General features: G+C 49.6%; 1 protein-coding gene across 2 annotated transcripts in view; it reads left to right on the top strand.

The window, feature by feature from the left end:
* The window catches only part of TBC1D22A (TBC1 domain family member 22A), a 313,242-nt gene that overhangs the window by 179,544 nt on the left and 115,287 nt on the right, over nt 1-18,411 (top strand). For both annotated transcript variants that reach the window (XM_061204253.1, XM_061204252.1), the window contains one exon: nt 706-815. In XM_061204253.1, coding sequence (XP_061060236.1) covers nt 706-815 — 110 coding nt within the window. The remainder of the gene's footprint in view (nt 1-705; nt 816-18,411) is intronic.

Here is an 18,411-nt window from a genome sequence, read left to right as displayed (position 1 = left end):
AAAAGAATAGGATGCACAATTTTTAAAACATTTATGAGTGTTATGCTGGATGATAGCAATTTTTATAAGGATCTAAAGTTAATTTCTTCAAATGTCTGATAAGCCATTTCAATTAGGCATCTGTTTTACATTTTAAAGCTTTTAAGTTATGCTTTCTCATTAGATTTTTTATGCTTGGAGGAGGAAATTATTTAGAGCACCATTGCCTATTCTTTCTTTCAAACACATCTGTGTTTTTGCTTTCTTGGTGTTTGCTCATAGCATAGAAGTATTTACGCAGTGTGGTTTTGGGAACTCTCACCTTGGAAACGGGTTTTTAGAGGGGTTATTACTGAATGAATATGTGAATATATGAGAAGCAGAATTTTAGAGATCTTAGGAAAAAACCTTCAGACCTCAGTTAGGAATAAGTAATAAATTGATATTTTAGGTCCTCTCTTATGAGGATGTGAAATGCCTGAGAAGCAATGATTTACAATATGTTAATTATGTTAATTGGAGAGGATTCAGAATATTAATTATCTGCAACTAATTAGGTATTAAAATTGAGAACCATTAAGTGAAGAGGTGGAAGATGCCAAGTCGTCTAGCTAGAGCGAGGAAAACGGGGCGGGGGTGGGGAGGTGGGTCCTGCCGGCAGAGCGCACATCCTCGTTCGCCCCGTGGGCTAACGGCTCCCTGTCTTCCCCCTGCCCCGCGGCACAGATGATGAGGACGTGGACACCGCTGACGTCTCCTGCGTGCCTGCGGACGCGCTGCGCAACGTGGAGGCCGACACGTACTGGTGCATGAGCCGGCTGCTGGACGGCATCCAGGTGAGCCCCCCGGAGGCAGCGCCATCCCGCGGCGTCCCTCTGGCGGAGTTCATACTCCTCAGGGTGACTGTGTCTGCGGGCGCACACGTGCCTCTGGAGCTGGTTGGAGGGCACAGTGCAGGGCTCGGAGGGACCAGGCCCCCCCTGCAGAGTCCGATCCCCGCGGGTGTTCCACCCCCCCGCCCCCCCGCCCCACTCGGCCGCCGGTGACTGTGGTTCTGCCCCCCCAGCACGGGGTGTCGTTGACGAGCCGTTTCACTGTCTGCGTGAACTGTGTTCAGAGGAACCCGCTTCTTAAAGGGCATCAGATTTGGGGCTTCCCTGGTGGCACAGTGGTTGAGAATCTGCCTGCTAATGCAGGGGACACGGGTTCGAGCCCTGGTCTGGGAAGATCCCACATGCCACAGAGCAGCTGGGCCTGTGAGCCACAACTACTGAGCCTGCGCGTCTGGAGCCCGTGCTCCGCAACAAGAGAGGCCGCGATAGTGAGAGGCCCGCGCACCGCGATGAAGAGTGGCCCCCGCTTGCCGCAACTGGAGAAAGCCTTCGCACAGAAACGAAGACCTGACACAGCCATAAATAAATTAAAAAAAAAAAAAAAGTAACAAATGTCCAAGTACAATTGGGGTCTTTAAAAAAAAAAAAAAAAAGGGGGCATCAGATTCAAGGCCTTGGCTCCACATCCGTGACACCGGGGCCCGTCAGCCACCAGCCCCACCATCCCCGCCCGCCTCGGGTCAGGGATCTCGGCGCTCGAGGACCAGTGACGCTGCTGGGTCCCAGAGGGAAGCGTGAGCTGGGGGGCATCCTGCCCCCCGTGGGTGGGGCTTCTGCTGGACCTGGTGTCAGCTGGGCCCCTGGCTGGGATTCTCCCTGGAAAGCCAGAGTCTTCCGGGGCCTGGGATGGTTTTATGGCATCATCCATTCCCCTAAATCAGGGGGAAACTCAAACACAGTGCCTGGGGAGGAAGACGTTGGCAGGTCAAGAGCAGGAGGACGGGCTGGAGCCTTGCGTGTGGCGGGAAGTGGCCGCGGTAGGTAGATGGCCCTCGAGCCATCTGTGGGCCATTTTAGGGTTGTCTGGTGCCCACACAGCTTTCCCAGACGCTTGCCTGGGGCCGGGGCTGCACCCGCTCTGGGGCGGGAGAAGGGATTTAGGGCCGAGCTCCCAGGCTCACCACGGGGTGAAGGGGAGAGGTGTGAGTGCTGCGGCACAAGGCATAAACCACGCTCCGACGACACGCATGCGGGGCAGAGTGGGACCTGGAGGGGGACCGTGAATTTGCCAACAGAGGAGGGGAAGAGCCCGGGGCAGGGTTTTGGTCTGATGTTCGTTCTGGTCACTCACGGGAGGACGGTCCAAAGACGGCCGCCACAGGACGGAGGCTGTGCGGGGGCCTTGGGTTCTGCCAGGATCCCTTTGTCCCAGGTAAGGAGGGCCCTTCCCCCTGAAGAGAGAGGACTGGCGTTGCGGATGCACTCGTCACAGGCGTCTCCCACCAGCTTTGGCTTTTCCTGAGCTGTTGTCATAGCAGGCATTCCTGATGCCGCCCACTGGAGAGGCCTCAGCTAAGCTGCTTGATTGGAAATGGTCCAAGCAAGGCTTTTCTAAGATGTCATCTAAAGACTGACTGAGGCCCTGAGGTTTAATTTGAATAAATCAGCTAGGACGATTCTGTTGAAGAAAACTGTGTGGGTTCCCATTCCCCTTGATAACTTAGGAATTGACAAAGAGAACGCAGAAGCCCTTTCTGGAGTTGAACAGTAGAAAGCTTGTATCTGAGAGCCCATCAGAACGCCTCCTGACTGATTTTGTATCTTGTAAAGAAAAATGTGCCTGCTGGCGACAGATTTTGGCCCCAGCATCAATTCATCATTTCCCTACTCTGCTAATGTTCTCATATTTTTCAGTCTTTCTCCCAAAACTTAAGACTCTTTTCCTCCTTGGAAAGGAGATTGAATCATAATCTGAAACTTTTTATAAATTTCAGATGTCACTTTTCTGATCATGAGTGATGGAACTTCTGCTATTTAAATACAAGATTATCCGGCTTCTATTTGTAAATAAAATCAGCTGTACAATGAAACCAATGCTGGCTTTTCATTTTTCACCCGAGATTTGTTGTCTGATGAAATGGTTTCTTGACAGGGGTGCTGCGTGGAAGGCATAATGCTTCTCTGGCATGTGTGTGTGTGTGTGTGTGTGTGTGTGTGTGTGTGTGTGTGTGATTAGCACGCACGCCAGGCCAACGGCAGCTGTCTGTCTTTCTGTCACATGCTCACGACTGATTCCACGTGATCCTCACGTGAGCAAGCGTTCAGCGATGCCCATTACCAGCATCCAGGGAGTCTGGGGGGCTCTTCTGTAATTCCCTTAGATGAGGCCATCCCCCATGACCCTGTGCGAGCTCCGTGGGGGACTTTTCAGTGTGTGCAACTACTGTCGCCATTGTGGTTTGGATAAGTGTGAGGACATGAACTGACTTAAAATCAAGAGGAAACATGGACCAGGTGTCATAAACCCATTGTATGCTATTATAAATAACATATTTTTATGATAAATGAATATTTTCCAAAACAAAAATGTTTAGTGAGAAGAAAGGCATGGTTTTACTTTACGTGCCTTGACAGAAGACAGCTGAATTCTCATATGTGTTTCTCCAGTCACCCTGTTGTAATATGTTTTTTTGGTTGAAGTATATGAAGAAAACCCAGCCTCTCACAGGTATGTAGTTGGAAAAGGGAGAAGTATTTTAACAGCCCTTTCAGATGATTGTGGATGTTTTCCCTTTAATACTGTACCACAGCCGAACAGGTGGTAGTTTCTTAAAGGTCACTTGCAGTGTGAATGTGAAGAAAATCCTGGATGCCTGAGGTATGTAGATCTTCTAAACATTGGTGCGTTTCATCATACAGTATCAACAAATCACCTTTGTTAGTGTTACCACCGTCTCATAAGGAACTGTCAAGCCCAGAGTGGTGGATAAAAGTTCTCTAAAATTCAGATTTTGGCTTAAAAGTGCAAATATTATTATTGGCAGCAAACACTGTGAATTGGTTCCCTTGAGGTGACAGGGTAACTTTGTTCATTTTTGAGAAAATGTCTGCCAGATACCCAAGTTTGAATAACCAGTTTGCCTGTTGGTCATTCTTTCAAGTACGTTTTCTCTTGGAAAATGTATCCAGTTCTGCTCTCAGCTCAGAGAATTGCACCAAAAATTGCTTTTCTGGAAGAAATCAATGTTTTTGGGTGCACGTCTCCAGAGCCTTACATGTTCTTCCCATTTTTCCCATAGAATACTGAGAAGATGTTTATCAAGGGTCAAGATTTAACCCAATACTAATCATAAGATTAGGAACTTTTCCTGTGTCACCCAGGACATCCTTAAGTGAAACTGCCTCTTTTGAAACCACGAATGTGTGGCGTTGAGTACGGTTGTGGACGCTGCCTTGGTCCATGCCGCGAGCCAGCACTTCTACTTGCCACCACTTCTACTTGCCACCACTTCTGTAGCATGACAGCAAATGCCAACACGGCGACAGAGGTAGATGATGCCTCAGTATCATTGTGAATGCAGTTTGGACCTCACAGGCTGCTTGAAAGGATCCCAGGGAGCCCAGTGGTTGGCTGAGCACCGTGGGCGCTGCAGCCCCGCAGGGAGAGATGCTCTCAGGGAGAGGCCCCCAGGGCGAGCTCACAAGAGGAAAAGTACAAGACGGAGAAAGTGCGCCACGAGTGAACGTCGGCTGGCACTGGGACTGGGGGAGCTGTGCCCGGGGACTTGGGATCCTACAACAGTGGGTCTTTCTGCCCGTGTCCTGCTCCTTGGATCCTGGGCATCGTGAGTTGACTGCATGTCCAGGGGCCATTGGGAACGTGAGGTGGAGGGCCCTGACGTGGGCTTTCCCGTCTCGTTGGCAGGATAGAGCCACACTCGGGTCTCGTAATGAGGTCGATTGTCCTCAGGTATGACGTGAGGAGTCCAGCCAGAGATTTAATTTTTAAAAATAATTTGGTGGGGGAATTCCCTGGTGGTCCAGTGGTTAGGACTTGGCACATTCGCTGCCATGGGCCTGGGTTCAATCCCTGGTTGGGAAACTAAGATCCCACAAGCCACGCAGCGTGGCCAAAAAAAAAAAAAAATTTGGTGGGCCATTATTTCTTCCAGTGGTTTCACGGATTGTGTCTTTCTAATGCCGCCTTTGGAGGTGATTTTTGGTTAGGTCACCAAAGGCCGTCTGAGCCAGTCCAGCTGATGGGCTGCTGCTTTACAAAGGACCGCCTTGTGACAGGCCAGCAGGACCTGGGCCTTGGGGCCGAGGAGGAGAGTGCCCGTGGACTTTCTGAGGAAGGAAGCTGCTCGAAGCCTCTGCTGCGGCGCCGGGCAGGGCAGGCCCAGGTCCCAGTCCAGGTGGGCGAGCCCTTCTCTGGCTTCTCGGGGATTATTCTTGGGCCTTTGCCAGCCTTCTCATTTCATGAACGACATGATGCCAGGGTTGTCGGGGAGCTGTCACCTCTTGAGTTACGGCTTCCACACTTGCCCGCCCTGCAGTTGTACTATTACTCTCAGATTCATTACTTAGCAGGACAGCCTCTTTGAGTAGAAAAGAACTGTTGCCTTTTATAATTAGTCATTTACATTTTCTTTCCTTGGGGAAGAATGACTCAATTCTAAGAAGTGGTTGCTGTCGTGCAAGGGATGGGAATATTGGGGAAAGTGACGATATTATCTTGGAACTTGCCAGAGAAAAAGGCCGGAAATGTGGTGGTGTAGTGACTGGCGGAGAAAGGCCGGGAACGACCAGACCTGTGACTGGGGGCTGGAGGGGACACTGTCTTGCGGGGGGCGGGGTGGCCCCTCAAATACAGCTGCTGTGAGTTAGCCAGGGGGAGAAAAGGGACGACGTATCACAGGGAACCAGAGCCTGCACAGGGAGCCCTTGGAGAAGGTTCTGCTCTGACAAGGAGAGCGGCCCGCGGCGCGCTCAGGAGGTGGCCCAGAATCCTCAGAAGGGGCCAGAACCTCGATCTGTCGCCACCTGTCAACCAGACTCCAAGGAAAGAGAACAGAGGGCCGGCGCGTTGCTTGGGAAGGTGGTGGAGAGGATGCTTACGTGGCCTTGACGTGGCTTTTGTTGCTCACGTCAGGAGTCTCCACCTGGAAAGGGCAGCGGAGCAGCAGGAGGAGGGCGCAGAGCCAGACCTCGTGCCCAGCCCGCGGGTGGACGGTGGATGGCTGGGGCGCCCCCTCCACGTGGCGCTTTCCCGTCTCACGTCCAGATGCGTCACGCGCGGGGTGGAAGCACCTTCAGAGCTGAGATGTTAGAGCTCCAGTCGATAACAGTGAGGACTCTTGGCAACATTTTAGAAACGTTTATTAAGTAGACGAGAATGTGTGGGTTACTGGGCTGAAGCAGAAGATTCATTAAGAGTGAGTTATTGTGCGCCAGTGTAAAAATGAAGATTAAAAAAAATTCAATTTACAGTAGCATTGAAAACAGTGAAATCCACGTTGTTGCCTGGATGAATCGTTCATTCCTCTTAATTACAAAGCAGTGCTCCATCGTGTGACTCTATCACAGTTTGGTTAAACATCCTCCAGTTGGTGGAAGCCAAGGCTGTTTCCAGTCTTTGGCTGTTAGGAGTGAAGTTTCCGTGAGCACTCATGTAGTCGTCCTCTTGTTGACGTGTATTTCTTGTCTCTTGGGTCAATACTTAGGAGTGGACTTGCTGGGTAATGGCGTAGGGCTATACTTAGTTTTTGTGAAAAACATCCAGATCTTTTCCCCGAATTGGTTATGCTATTTCATAAACCCGTCAGCAGTAAGGTCTGGCTGCTCCACATCCTCACCAGCGTTGCACAGCCCTAATTTTATTTCTGCTGGTTAGCAGTCCTCTCTGTGTGTGTGTGTGTGTGTGTGTGTGTGTGTGTGTGTGTGTATCTGTGTATCTATATTGTTGGGCTGCACTCCACAGGCTTGCAAGGCCTGTACTTGCCCAGCTTTAAGAGTGAAGAAAGAGCCTGGAGTCAGCAACAGGGACATCAGCGGTTTAATGGACGGGGGAGCTTAGCTCCTGGAGCAATGCCTCACCACGTGCAGCGGGCGGTGGGCAGGACATGGCAGCTGTCTTCACTCCCGGGAGAAGGGGACTTGCCAGTTTTAGGGGGAATTGACCTCAGGTGGGCTTGTCAGTTACCAGGGAAACCAGCAGAGAGGCACGCCCCTCATGGCCCCTTTGATAAGAACAGTCACTAGCTGGGGCCTGGGGCAAGTATGAAGGAAGGTCAGTCACATGAGCAGGTGTAGGTGAAGCAGGCGCTGGTCCAGCAGGGATGTACAGAGAGCAAGAGAACAGCCATCCTGAGTGGCCTGACCATACAGTGTCTATATATCTATATCTATATATCTATACCCATATCGAGAGAGGGAACGAGAATATTTTTTCCCAAGTTTGTGGCTTGTCAATTTACACTTAAAAAAAAAAAATTATTTATTTATTTATTTATTTTTGGCTGCATTGGGTCTTCGTTGCTGCACGCAGGCTTTCTCTAGTTGTGGCGAGTGGGGGCTACTCTTCGTTGCGGTGCGCGGGCTTCTCATTGTGGTGGCTTCTCTTGTTGCGGAGCACGGGCTCTAGGCGTGTGGGCTTCAGTAGTTGTGGCACGTGGGCTCAGTAGTTGTGGCTTGCGGGCTCTAGAGCTCAGGCTCAGTAGTTGTGGCGCATGGGCTTAGTTGCTCCGTGGAATGTGGGATCTTCCCGGACAAGGGCTAGAACCTGCGTCCCCTGTGTTGGCAGGCGGACTCTTAACCACTGCGCCACCAAGGAAATCCCTCAATTTACTTTTAAAAAATGTCTTCTGCTGAGCAGAAAATTTTAATTTTGATGAATTCTAATTTATTGTTTTTTGTGGTAACGGTTGTCTGTGTCCTAACCAAAAAGCCTTTTTCTACGCCCAGCATGCCAGGGTATTCTCCTATGTTTTTCTTCTAGAAACTATAATTTTAGTTTTTACTTTTAGGTCTGTCATCTAGCTTGACTTAATTTTTCTGTATGGTGTGAGGAAGGCACCATGGTTCTTTTTTAAAATATAGATTTCCTAGTTAACACAGCACCATTTGTTGAAAACAGTTTTGTTATGTTTCCAGAGTAGATTGCTTTGGCACCTTTTCTGAAAATCAAATGACTGTATACATGTGTGTCTATTTCTGGACACTCTGTCATGTTCCATTAATCTATTAATGGGTTGTTATGCCAGTACGTACTGTCTTCACTACTGTAGCTTTTCTTGGAGTTCGGTAAAGTCCTCCAAGTGTGTTCTTTTTTAAAAAAAATTATCTTGAGTATTTTTGGTCCTTTGCATTTTTATATAAAGTTTATCATTAGCCATTTCCTACCAAAAAAGCCTTACGGCCTGGGATTTAGAATGGAATTATATTTTGAATCTATGTGTCAGTTGTCCCAGAATTAACAGTATTAACAGTGTTAATTTATTCTAATCCATAAGCATGGTATAGTTTTAAATTTATTTAAATGTTCTTTAACTTACCCTAATAAACATTTTGTAGTTTTCAGTGTATGGGTTTTGCTCATCTTTTGTTAAATTTATTTCTAGTGTTTTTTTTTTTTTTGATGCTCCTTTAAATGGTATAGCTTTCTTGGTAAATTTTGTTTTTTTGATTTTTACTGATAGTTTGTACAAATACAATTGAGTTTTGTAAACTGACAGTTTTCCAGTTCCTATTGTTGTGTAACAAATTACTCCAAAACTTCCTGACTTAGAACAACTGTTTTATCACTCTCACAGATCCTGTTGGTCAGGATTTCAGTCAGGACACACCACGAATCTCTGTCTGTGCACCACGGTGTCTGGCGCCTCGGTGAGACGGCTTGAAGGCTGGCACAAGTTGATGCCTAGGGACTGGAATCATCTGCAATCTCACTCTTTTAAGTGTGTGGTGCCTGGGCTTGGACGACTCTAAGACTGAGGCTGTAGATTGAGCTGCCCACACATGGCCTGTCCATGTGGCTTAACATCCTCATGGCACAGTGGCCTTAGGAAAGTCAGACTTCTGACATAATGGTTCAAGGCTCCCAGTAAGACTTCTAGAAAGCAAGCTGTAAGTTGCATTTTTTCATGACTGAACATCAGAAGTCGCATAATATCACTTCCACTCTACTCTTTTGGGTAAAGAAGTCATAAGCCTACTTTAAAGAGAGGGAAATTAGACTCCATCTCTTGATGCAGGAGTGTCCTGGTCACATCATAAAAGAATATATGGGATAAGAGATATTGTTGTGGAAAATATATGCCACACCGTGTTTCTTGTAATCTTGCTAAATTCACTTATTAGTTTTAGGAGCTTTTAGGTAGATGCCTTAGGATTTTCTATGTGCACAATTATGTCACCTACAAATAAACAGAATTTTACTTCTTTCTAGGTAGTATGTGTGGCTTTTATTTCCTCTTCTTGCCTTATTGCATTGTCAAGGACCTCAAGTACAATGTTGAACAGAAGTGATGAGAGCAGACATTTTTACCTCCTTCCAGGTATTGGTGGAGAGGGTGAAACATTTAGGTGCTCACCATTAACTTTGATGTTAGCTGTTGACTTTTCATAGATGCCCTTTATCAGGGTGGTTTTGACAGTGCGAATTCCACAGACAAGGAGTCTGTATTTTTAATAAACATTCTGCCTTATTTTGGTAGGTCTTTTTCTTTACATTTGAGGAATACCAGTATATAAAGGGCGAAGAGATTGAGGATAGAATTTGTAAGACTTGGTGGAAGAAGAGCTGGAAGACAGATCATAGTTTGCTGAGACTTTTAAATAATTATGAATCAGTATTTTGCCAAATGCTTTTTCTTGTGTTGAGATGGATGGTCATATGATTTTTCTGACTTACTCTATTAATGTACTGAAGGACATTGATTAATTTTTAATGTTAAGCCAGCTTGCATTCCTGAGATAAGTCCCACTTTGTTGTGAGATGTTAGTCTTTTTATATGTTTCAGGATTCTCTTTGATATTTTATTTTATTGTATGGTATGTAATATATTTTAAAAGAGTTTTACATCTCTGTTCATGAGGAATACAATTGACCCTTGAACAACACAGGTTTGAACTGTGCAGGTCCACTTACACGTGCTTTTTTTTTTTTTCCTCAATTAAATACGGGTAGTACTGCATGATCCAGGGTTTGCTGAATCCACAGATATAGCACTGCAGATACAGAGGGCTGACTATGCGACTTGAGCATCTATGGATTTTGGTATCCATGGGGGCTCCTGGAACCAACCCCCTTTGTATACCGAGGGATGACAGTATTGTCTTCCATTTTCTTTTCTTCTGTGTATTCTCTTTTTCTCTTTTGGCATTAGGGAAATGGTGATTTCATAAAATGCTCCTGTGATTTCTGAAAGAGTTTGTGCAAGATTGGTATTGTGTTTTTCTTAAATACTTGATAGAATTCAACAGTGAAGCCATCTTGGCCTGGAACTTTCTTTGTGGGAAAGTTTTAAGTACAAATTCAATTTCTGCTCTGGGTAGGGCTTCAGATTTTCTGTTTCTTTTCTTGTCAGTTTTGATAATTTGTGTATTTTAAAGAATTTGGTCATTTTAAACAATTGTAATTTATTGACATACTGTTGTTTACAATATTCCCTAATTCTTTTAATGTCTATAAGGACTAAAGTGATGTCTTCAATTCCTAAAATTGGTAATTAAACTAATTGATATGTGTCTTGAGATCTGTCACATAGTCTATCTTGATGAATGTTTCATGTGTCCTTGAGAAGAATGTGTGTTCTGCTTTGTTGGGGAAGTTTCTGTAAATATCAGTTAGGTCATGTTGGTTGATATGTAGTGTTTTTCCTGTCTTCTCTACCCTTACTGATTTTCCATCTGCTTTTTCTATCAATTGCTGAGTGAGGACTTCTGGAATTTCCAACTATAATGGTTGATTTGTCTCTTCTTTTAGTTTTGTGAGGTTTTGCTTCATGTTGTTTGAATCTTGGTTATTAGATACACACACATGTAGGATGATTATGTTTTCTTGATGAATTTATATGCTTATTGTTATGAAATATTCCTCTATTTCTGGTTATATCCCCTGTCCTCGATTCCAGTTCCTCTGATATTAATATAGCCATTCCATCTTCCTTATGATTAGTATTTCCTTGGTGTGTCTTTTCCATCCCTTTGCTTTTAATCTATTTGTGTCTTCTTATTTAAAGCACATTTCTTGTAGACAGCTTATAGTTGGATTTTGCTTTCCTACCCTTTTAGTGTGTGTTTAGTTCATTTACATTCATGTAATTATTTATATGGCTGGGGTTTTCGCTGCCATTTTGCTATTTATTTTCTATTCATTTCATCTTATTTCCTCCCTTTTTTCTCCCTTCTTTTGCATGCATTGGGTACTTTTAAAATTAATGGACCCTGTTTTTTAGGGCAGTTTCAGGTTTACAGAAATATTGAGCAGGAAGTACAGAGAGTTTGATATACTCTGTTGCCACCTCCTCACACACACAAGGTTTCTCCTGTTATTGACATCTTGCGTTCGTGTGGTGCCTTTGTTACAGTTGATGAGCCAATATCCATATGTCATTATTAACTAAAGTCCATAGTTGACATTGGGGTTCCCTCTCTGTGCTGCACATTCTGTGGGTTTGGACAAATGTATAATGACATGTATCCACCATTATGGTATCACACAGAGTAGTTTCACTGCCCTAAAAATCCTCTGTGCTCCACCTGTTCATCCCTCCCTCTCCCTGAACCCTTGACAACCACTGGTCTTTTCACTGTCTCCATGGTTTTGCCTCTTCCAGAATGTCATTTCTGTGGAACCACACAGTGTGTAGTCTTTTCAGACTGGCTCCTTTCACTCAGGGAGACTTTCCTATTATTCTTGTTAGTTTTCACTCTGGCTTATCGGCCATCTCTCCTCCCCCCACCTTTCTTTCAGTTAGTGGTTACTTTTTATAGCACGTATTTATAACTTACCTAGACTCCCTTCAAATACTGTTGATCTTGGCGAGACAGCAGTGAGCGGTGGCTTGAAGCGAGATCTTAGTTCCCTGCCCAGGAAGTGAACCTGGGGAGCCTGGGTGAAAACCAGGAACCCCAGCCACTAGACCAGCTAGGGCTAGAGGCTAGAAGCAAAGCTGCCGTGGCGTTTGCCCCCGTTGGAAAATGCATTTCTCACGGAGGCAAAAACTGTAAAAACAGGTACAAAGTTTATTATTAGAGACACAGCACGACAAGTGGGAGAGCACACAGAGAAACAGTTTGCTTAGTTAAGACAGAAGCAGAGCAGAGATGCACACCCGGAGAGGAAAGGTGTGGGCGTCCCCCCCAATGAGGAGGAGCCCAGTAAAGAGGCGGTGAAGTCATTCATATAGGGCAGTTCTTCCGGGTCTCTGTTTACCTTTGGCCAATCATCTGGTTTCTTTTTCCACACGTGACCTGCTGTAGGCCCCTCCCCAGCATGCGTGCGCAACTTTTTTCCAAGATGGGGTTTCAGCCCAGAGGCCTATGGGACGGCCTTAGCATCCCCTGTTATGGGGTGGTGCCCTCTCCTTTTTGACCCCCAAGGAGCCTGTCTGCGCGTGTGCAGTCGGGGAGGTTTCCTTGACCTCAGGAATGGTCATCTTATCTCTTTACTCCGGCAGACCTCAGCTCCTGCTATTAACTTTGGCCTTGGAGTGTCTGGGGAAACAAAGCTCCAATTTTCTCCGCCTGACAGACTCCAGCTGTCCAGCCCAGGGGCCCATCTACCTCTACCTCACTGTTACACCACCTGCTGCTGCTGGCAGGCCCGTGTCTGAACGCAGGCATTCAGCATTTCCCCGTTTCCCCCGCGGTTTACAGGAGGAGCGCTGGCCGCTCTGCCAGGGCTGGGGGAGCCTTCAGCCTTCACCACGTCCCATGTCCGATGTCACCGGGGAAGCTGGGGAAGGGGTGGGCGGGCGGGCTCACTCTTGGTGTGGACGCTGTCTGGGCTCCTTGAGAGATAGCAACTCACTTCACACCCCCAGTGCCTTGGGAAGGAGCCGTTCCTCACCATTTTACAGATGAGGAAACAGAAGATCAGAGAAACTAGGCTCGCGGGTGGGAAAAGAGTTGGCTTGATAGATTTTTACAATGCTCTTCCATCTGAGAAGCATGCCACGGAGCTCTGTCCTTGTCCTCGTCCTTCTCCCCTCTTCCCAGAGACCGTGGCGAAGACGCGGAGGGTGTGAGTTTACCCACTGCCGCTCAGCTTGGAAGGACAGCTGATGTGATCGATGACACGATCAGGGCACAGAGTGAGTTCCATTGCCTGCAGTTCCGGGTGAGAGCCGATCAAACAAACGAGCTCACGGCAATAAGTGACAAGCCCTACGTTCAAGCTCACAAAACCAAGCAGTACAGTTCGTTGAATGCAGCCCGGACAGCCTGGGTTGACTGCGTCGCCACTGGGATGCGCTCATGGCTCTCGTGCCCAGATTCTGGCTTTGGTCTTGTAGCTGACCTCTTGCATCCTCTCTGGCCCCTTCTGTTACGCCCCACCTTGCGGCCAGAGTCATGTTTTCCAAATGCAAATCTCGTAACTGTGGTGGCTCCCCATTTCCGTGTCAGTAGCTTCCTTCTGTAGCTTTGCTGGGGTCTCACCCTTCGCTCCCCACGTGGCCTTCCAGCCTCCGAATGGTCTTCTCCCGTCAACCCCAGCTTCCTTGCGGCCCCTCCCGCCACACTGGCCTTCATTCCACGCCTGGAGTGTGCCTAGCTTCCTTCTCCCTGCGTCTCGGCCCGGGCCTCATGTCCTCTGCACGCAGAGGTCAGGTCAGGTCCTCAGGTCAGGCCCCCGTTCTGTGCCGTGACGGCCGGGCTCCCCAGGGCACAGCGAGCCCCCATGCGCATTTGCGTGGCCTGCGTGATGAACGTTTGCTTAACGACCAGACTGTCATCTCTGGACAGAAGGCCCGTGCTGTCCTCCTGCCCAGCTGTGTTGGGAGGCCCAGGACTGCCCCTGGGTCCTGTGACTCCCAGCATGTAGCTGTGCTCCCGGCCGTGATTCCTCCCAGCGCAGTCGTGTGAGGCGGCAGTGGCCAAGGGAGAAGGCCCAGGGGGACCCAGGCGCCAGCTGCCCGGAGTCCTGCCCTGGTGGAGTCGCAGGAGACGCCTAACTCCCCAGCGACGAGTTGGCATCGTCTGCCAGGAGCTCGGTAGAGGCTCTGCGCCCGGGGTCTGTACCGAGGCTGTTCACATAGGTACCTCTGCCTGGCACGGACCGGCAGGAAAGCAAGAGCTCGGCGTAAACCACAGTGCTCAGCTGAGGCCAGCGAGCCATTCCTGCTGGTTCGGGAGAGGTGGGGACACCCGAAATCCTCGGTCCCAGGCGCTGGCTGAGGGAGGGCCGACCTGGCAAACGGGCCTGTCTCAGGATGGCAGTCTCCGGCCTGCTTTTCCGCACCGTCTCTGCTCCGGCCTCGGGGTATTGTCTCACGCACGAGGCACGCAGGCAGTGTTTACCGCACAGAGGGAAGAGCTCCCAGTCTGCTGTGGTTCTGTCTTGTATGGATTGATGCATCAGTTGCATGGATTGGATCATCAGGGTGCCTGAAATGGGGCCTTGTACCGCTGAGTTGTTCCAGACGCAGGTCCAGGGCGGATGAAAGAGGCACGTGTGGTTTGAGCCTAAGAAAGCAGCTTTGTCAGAGTGAGACTGGCCAGGACAGGGGGGTGGGACTTGCTGAGGACTTGCATCTCTGGTCTGGGGGCACAGCCCCTTGTCAGAGGTAAGAGGGAGTCTCAGTTCTCTGGGAGCTGGGAGTTCTAATAGGCGGGTGCTGGGGTCCTTCCGGCGAAGCCGATATGAGTGTATCTTCCAGCTCTTCTCTGAAATGCTCCTTCAGAAGAGTTGATTCTGCTTGTCAGCTGAAGAGCGCGGAAAATGCTGTTTGTTATTGCTGGAGGGTGAGGCGGGAACAGCAGCATGTGCGAGGCAAGCCTGGTGTGCATTTTTTGATTTTTTTCTGTGAAAAGGTAAGCAGAAGGGTAAAGTCCGTCTGCTGCGGACTTCACTTTCTGTAAAACATTTCCCAAAAGGCCGTTGTATTCTTCAGATCTTCCTTCCTTCCCTCTGACCCATAAGTTTTACATATTCTATCGTTTCTTAAAGACACAAAATCAAATCTCAGTTTGAAAGGATATGCACGTTTACTTTTCATGGAGTATTGTTAATATTATGACTGTTACTATTTCTGTAAATATACCACATTCTTATTTACTTCCTATTTTGCCTGCCTAGTCATACATTTATTCAGCAGACGTTTTCTGTGCCAGGTGTGTTGCCGGCGTGGGTTTGGATGGCATGGTGGGGGTGGCGCCCCTGCCTGAAGCAGGCAGAACCCACGGTCTGATCAGGGGCGCTGGTGGAGCCCTGCTGGGCAGCCTGAGTGCCAAGTGCCTCTCCTGAGGCCACAGAACATTCTTTTCCCCTCACACCTTCCATCTCAGCCTCTGGCTCTGGAATGTCCTTGGTGTACCCTTCAAAGGCTTCCTGGCTGCTAAGCGGGGCCGTCCTCAGCCGACCACACTGTGCCCCTTCTGAAGGCTGGTCTTCTCTGCCCCCCGCTCCCTGCCTAAATCCAGATGCCAAGGCCACACCTGTCAATCTTCTCAGGTCCTTTCACAATACAGATTTTTTTTTTAATACTCTCAGGTGTCATTCTTTTCTTATTATTTGGATTTTCAAGAGAAGTCATCTCCCCTACCTAGGTTTTGAACAAATTGAGAAATAAAGTAGTGGCAGATGGTCAAAGAATAACTTTTATTTCTTCTAAATGAGAAGCTTGAAATCCTGTCTTAGTGTGAGAGCCAAGTAACCTGGCTGACTGAATCCCAGGATCATTCAGGCTGACCCACCCTGTCAGAGCCAGTGCTGGGCCTGGGCAGGACCCCCTCACGTGCATCAGAGCTGTACCAGGAAGCAGCCTTCCGGGAGTCGGGGCGAGCAGTCTTCTTGGGGGAGCAGCCTTCCTGGGGTGGGAGCAGCCTTCCTGGGGGAGCAGCCTTCCCGGGGTGGGAGCAACCTTCCTGGGGGAGCAGCCTTCCCGGGGGGAGCAACCTTCCCAGGGGGAGCAGCCTTACCTGGGGGAGCAGCTTTCTTGGGGGAACAGTCTTTCTGTGGGGAGCAGCCTTCCCCCGGGGGAGCAGCCTTCCTGGGGGATCAGCCGATTCTGAGAGCTGGAAGGAGGGCTGAACCTACTGGCTGTTTAGTCTCCCAGGCTTAGCAGTTGAAGTTGCCTTCTTGGGGTGAGTATTTCTGGGGATGGAGATAGTGCAGGAGAGGCACCAACTGAGTTCCCTCCACTTGGAAGCAGACCCCGGGTTTGAGAGTGCTTCCTTCAGCTGGCTGTTTGCATAACCATTAGGTCCCTTCTCGGCCAGGGGCATGGCCCGCCTTGGAGCCCACAGCCCATCGGGACAGGCCAGCCCCCAGTGGAACCCCCGCTCCTTTGAGGATTCTCCTGGGACGCCGGGGAGAGAGCGTTAGAGCCTGGTCCTGATGGCTTTGAAACGTGTGAGAATTGAACATTAATTCGATAATCTGTAAGGCCTCTACCTAAGGCTGCAAAACCACTCTTAGTTTATTTCTCATCCTTAATTATGTCCTGCTTGACTGTTCACCTGGCTCATCAGAAATTCCACCATGAGGTGAAATGCCAGTGTATAAGCTTCCAACTACACAGCATGCCCCAAATTCGAGTATAAATCTCCTTGTGTTACCCAGTTTCAGAGAGAAATTGTCTTAAAGGCCAACCCTCGTAAGTTCAAGTCCAAAACCAGAATTTCTGTTGCCCGTTAATGTCTAAGTCTGTGAAAGCTCACGACTTGTGCTTACCTTGTGCTGCTGCCCTGTCTCGGCCGGAGGGGCGCCCGGTGTCTCACCGGGACACGCACGGGCCTTTCAGGGCCCAGAGGTCCTGTCCATTGAGCGCCAGCCTGTGAAAGCTCTCGCTTCACAAGACTTCGAAGTGTGGCAAAACCCACAAGCTTGTCGCCGTGTCCAGAGGACACATCACGCCAGGCCCCTGTGGCAGCTGCCCCGGGAGCACCGTCCCCCTGCACAGAGCAGGGCGCACGTGGGACCTCAGCGTTGCTCTGAGTCGGGGCACCGCACGGAGCTGTCCTCGGTTTTGCCCTCGCGGGGATGTGACAGTTGGATCCAGAGGCTGTCACTTGAAATCGACTTGGGAGAAACCTCAGCAAGAAGTTGGGTCTGAGTCTGCTCATCTTCTGTTTCTGCGGGAAAGAGATCCTCGTTGCCTTGTAGGCATTTTACGTTCTGTGTCATCGTGGCTGCCACTCCTGCTCTAGTTAGGAGGGGTGTGCGTGCGTGTGTGCGCACGTGCGTTAAACCCAGAGAGTGCCGACCGTGCCGGGATCGGAGCCCTCCACGTCTGACTGCTGAGCCGTAGACGCTGCTGCTGGTGTGAAGGTCCTCCTCTCCCCCATGCTGTGTCGTTGGAGCCCCCCTCGCAGGTCCTGGGGCGGGTGGCACCGCGAGTGCTGTTCCCACGTCCCTGGGGCCTCCCCCGTGCCTCCCTGAGGACAAGCCATCCTCTCCCAACACCGGCCCAGCAGGAGCCCCCCTGAACCGCCGGGGCCCGAGGCCCCGCGCGCTCACTCGAGTTCAAGGACCCGCAGGCGCAGCGCGTCGTGGCTTGAAACAACACACGTTTGTTACCTCATCGTCCTGGAGGCCATGTACCTGGGGTGCTGGATCAAGGTGTAGATCAAGGCGTGGGCAGGGCTGCGTCCCTTCTGGGGCTTCAGGGAATAATTGGCTCCTTGGTCTCTTTTGAGCCTGTGTTGCTTGGGTGGTGGCGCCTTTGCCTGCCTTCCACGTCCGCAGTGGCGAGTCAAGCGTCCTCGCAGCTCTGACACTGACTCTCCTGTCTCCTCCTCCACCTTCAAGGGCCCCGGGTCACACTGGGCCCACCTGGGCCATCCAGGCTGCTTTCCCGGGTTCAGTCCCTTGATTAGCAATCTTTGTCCCCCTTGCCTGGCTCCAGGAATGTGCCCTGGACATCTCTGGGGGGTCATTACCCTGCCTTCCATATCATGCAGTGTAAGTGCATCACTGCAGGAGTCCAGTTGAAACCCTCATTCTGCAAATGGTCCCTGAGCGCCGGCAGAGGCTCCTGAGGGCAGTTCTGTGGGGATGCCCTGGGGCGGGACACGGTGGACACCACCTTCTCCTCCGGCTGATTTGTATTCTCAAGTGATGACAGTGGGGCACCCGGCCTCCTGTCCCTGAGCCTTCATGCACCTGCCACACACAGTGCTTCCTGAAGCCTCAGAGCAGTCCTACAAGTCGGCATTGTCGTTCTCACTTCACAGATAATGAAACTGCAGCCCAGAGGGGTGGTGTGACTTGCCAGGGTCACACAGCATCTAAGTGATAGAGCTGGGCTCTCATTCCGCCCCCCGCCCAATGCCCACACTGGTTTTCTTGTCTTAGTTTATGAACTTCTTCACATGAGTTCACTGAGACTGAGGTCCCATGTTCACTCTGCGCTCACGCAGTGACCACGTCCTT

The sequence above is a fragment of the Eubalaena glacialis genome, chromosome 11 (assembly GCF_028564815.1).
Source record: "Eubalaena glacialis isolate mEubGla1 chromosome 11, mEubGla1.1.hap2.+ XY, whole genome shotgun sequence".
Classification (NCBI taxonomy): Eukaryota; Metazoa; Chordata; class Mammalia; order Artiodactyla; family Balaenidae; genus Eubalaena; species Eubalaena glacialis.
The sequence above is the reverse complement of the archived record's forward strand: the minus strand, read 5'-3'. Positions and strand labels throughout refer to the sequence as shown.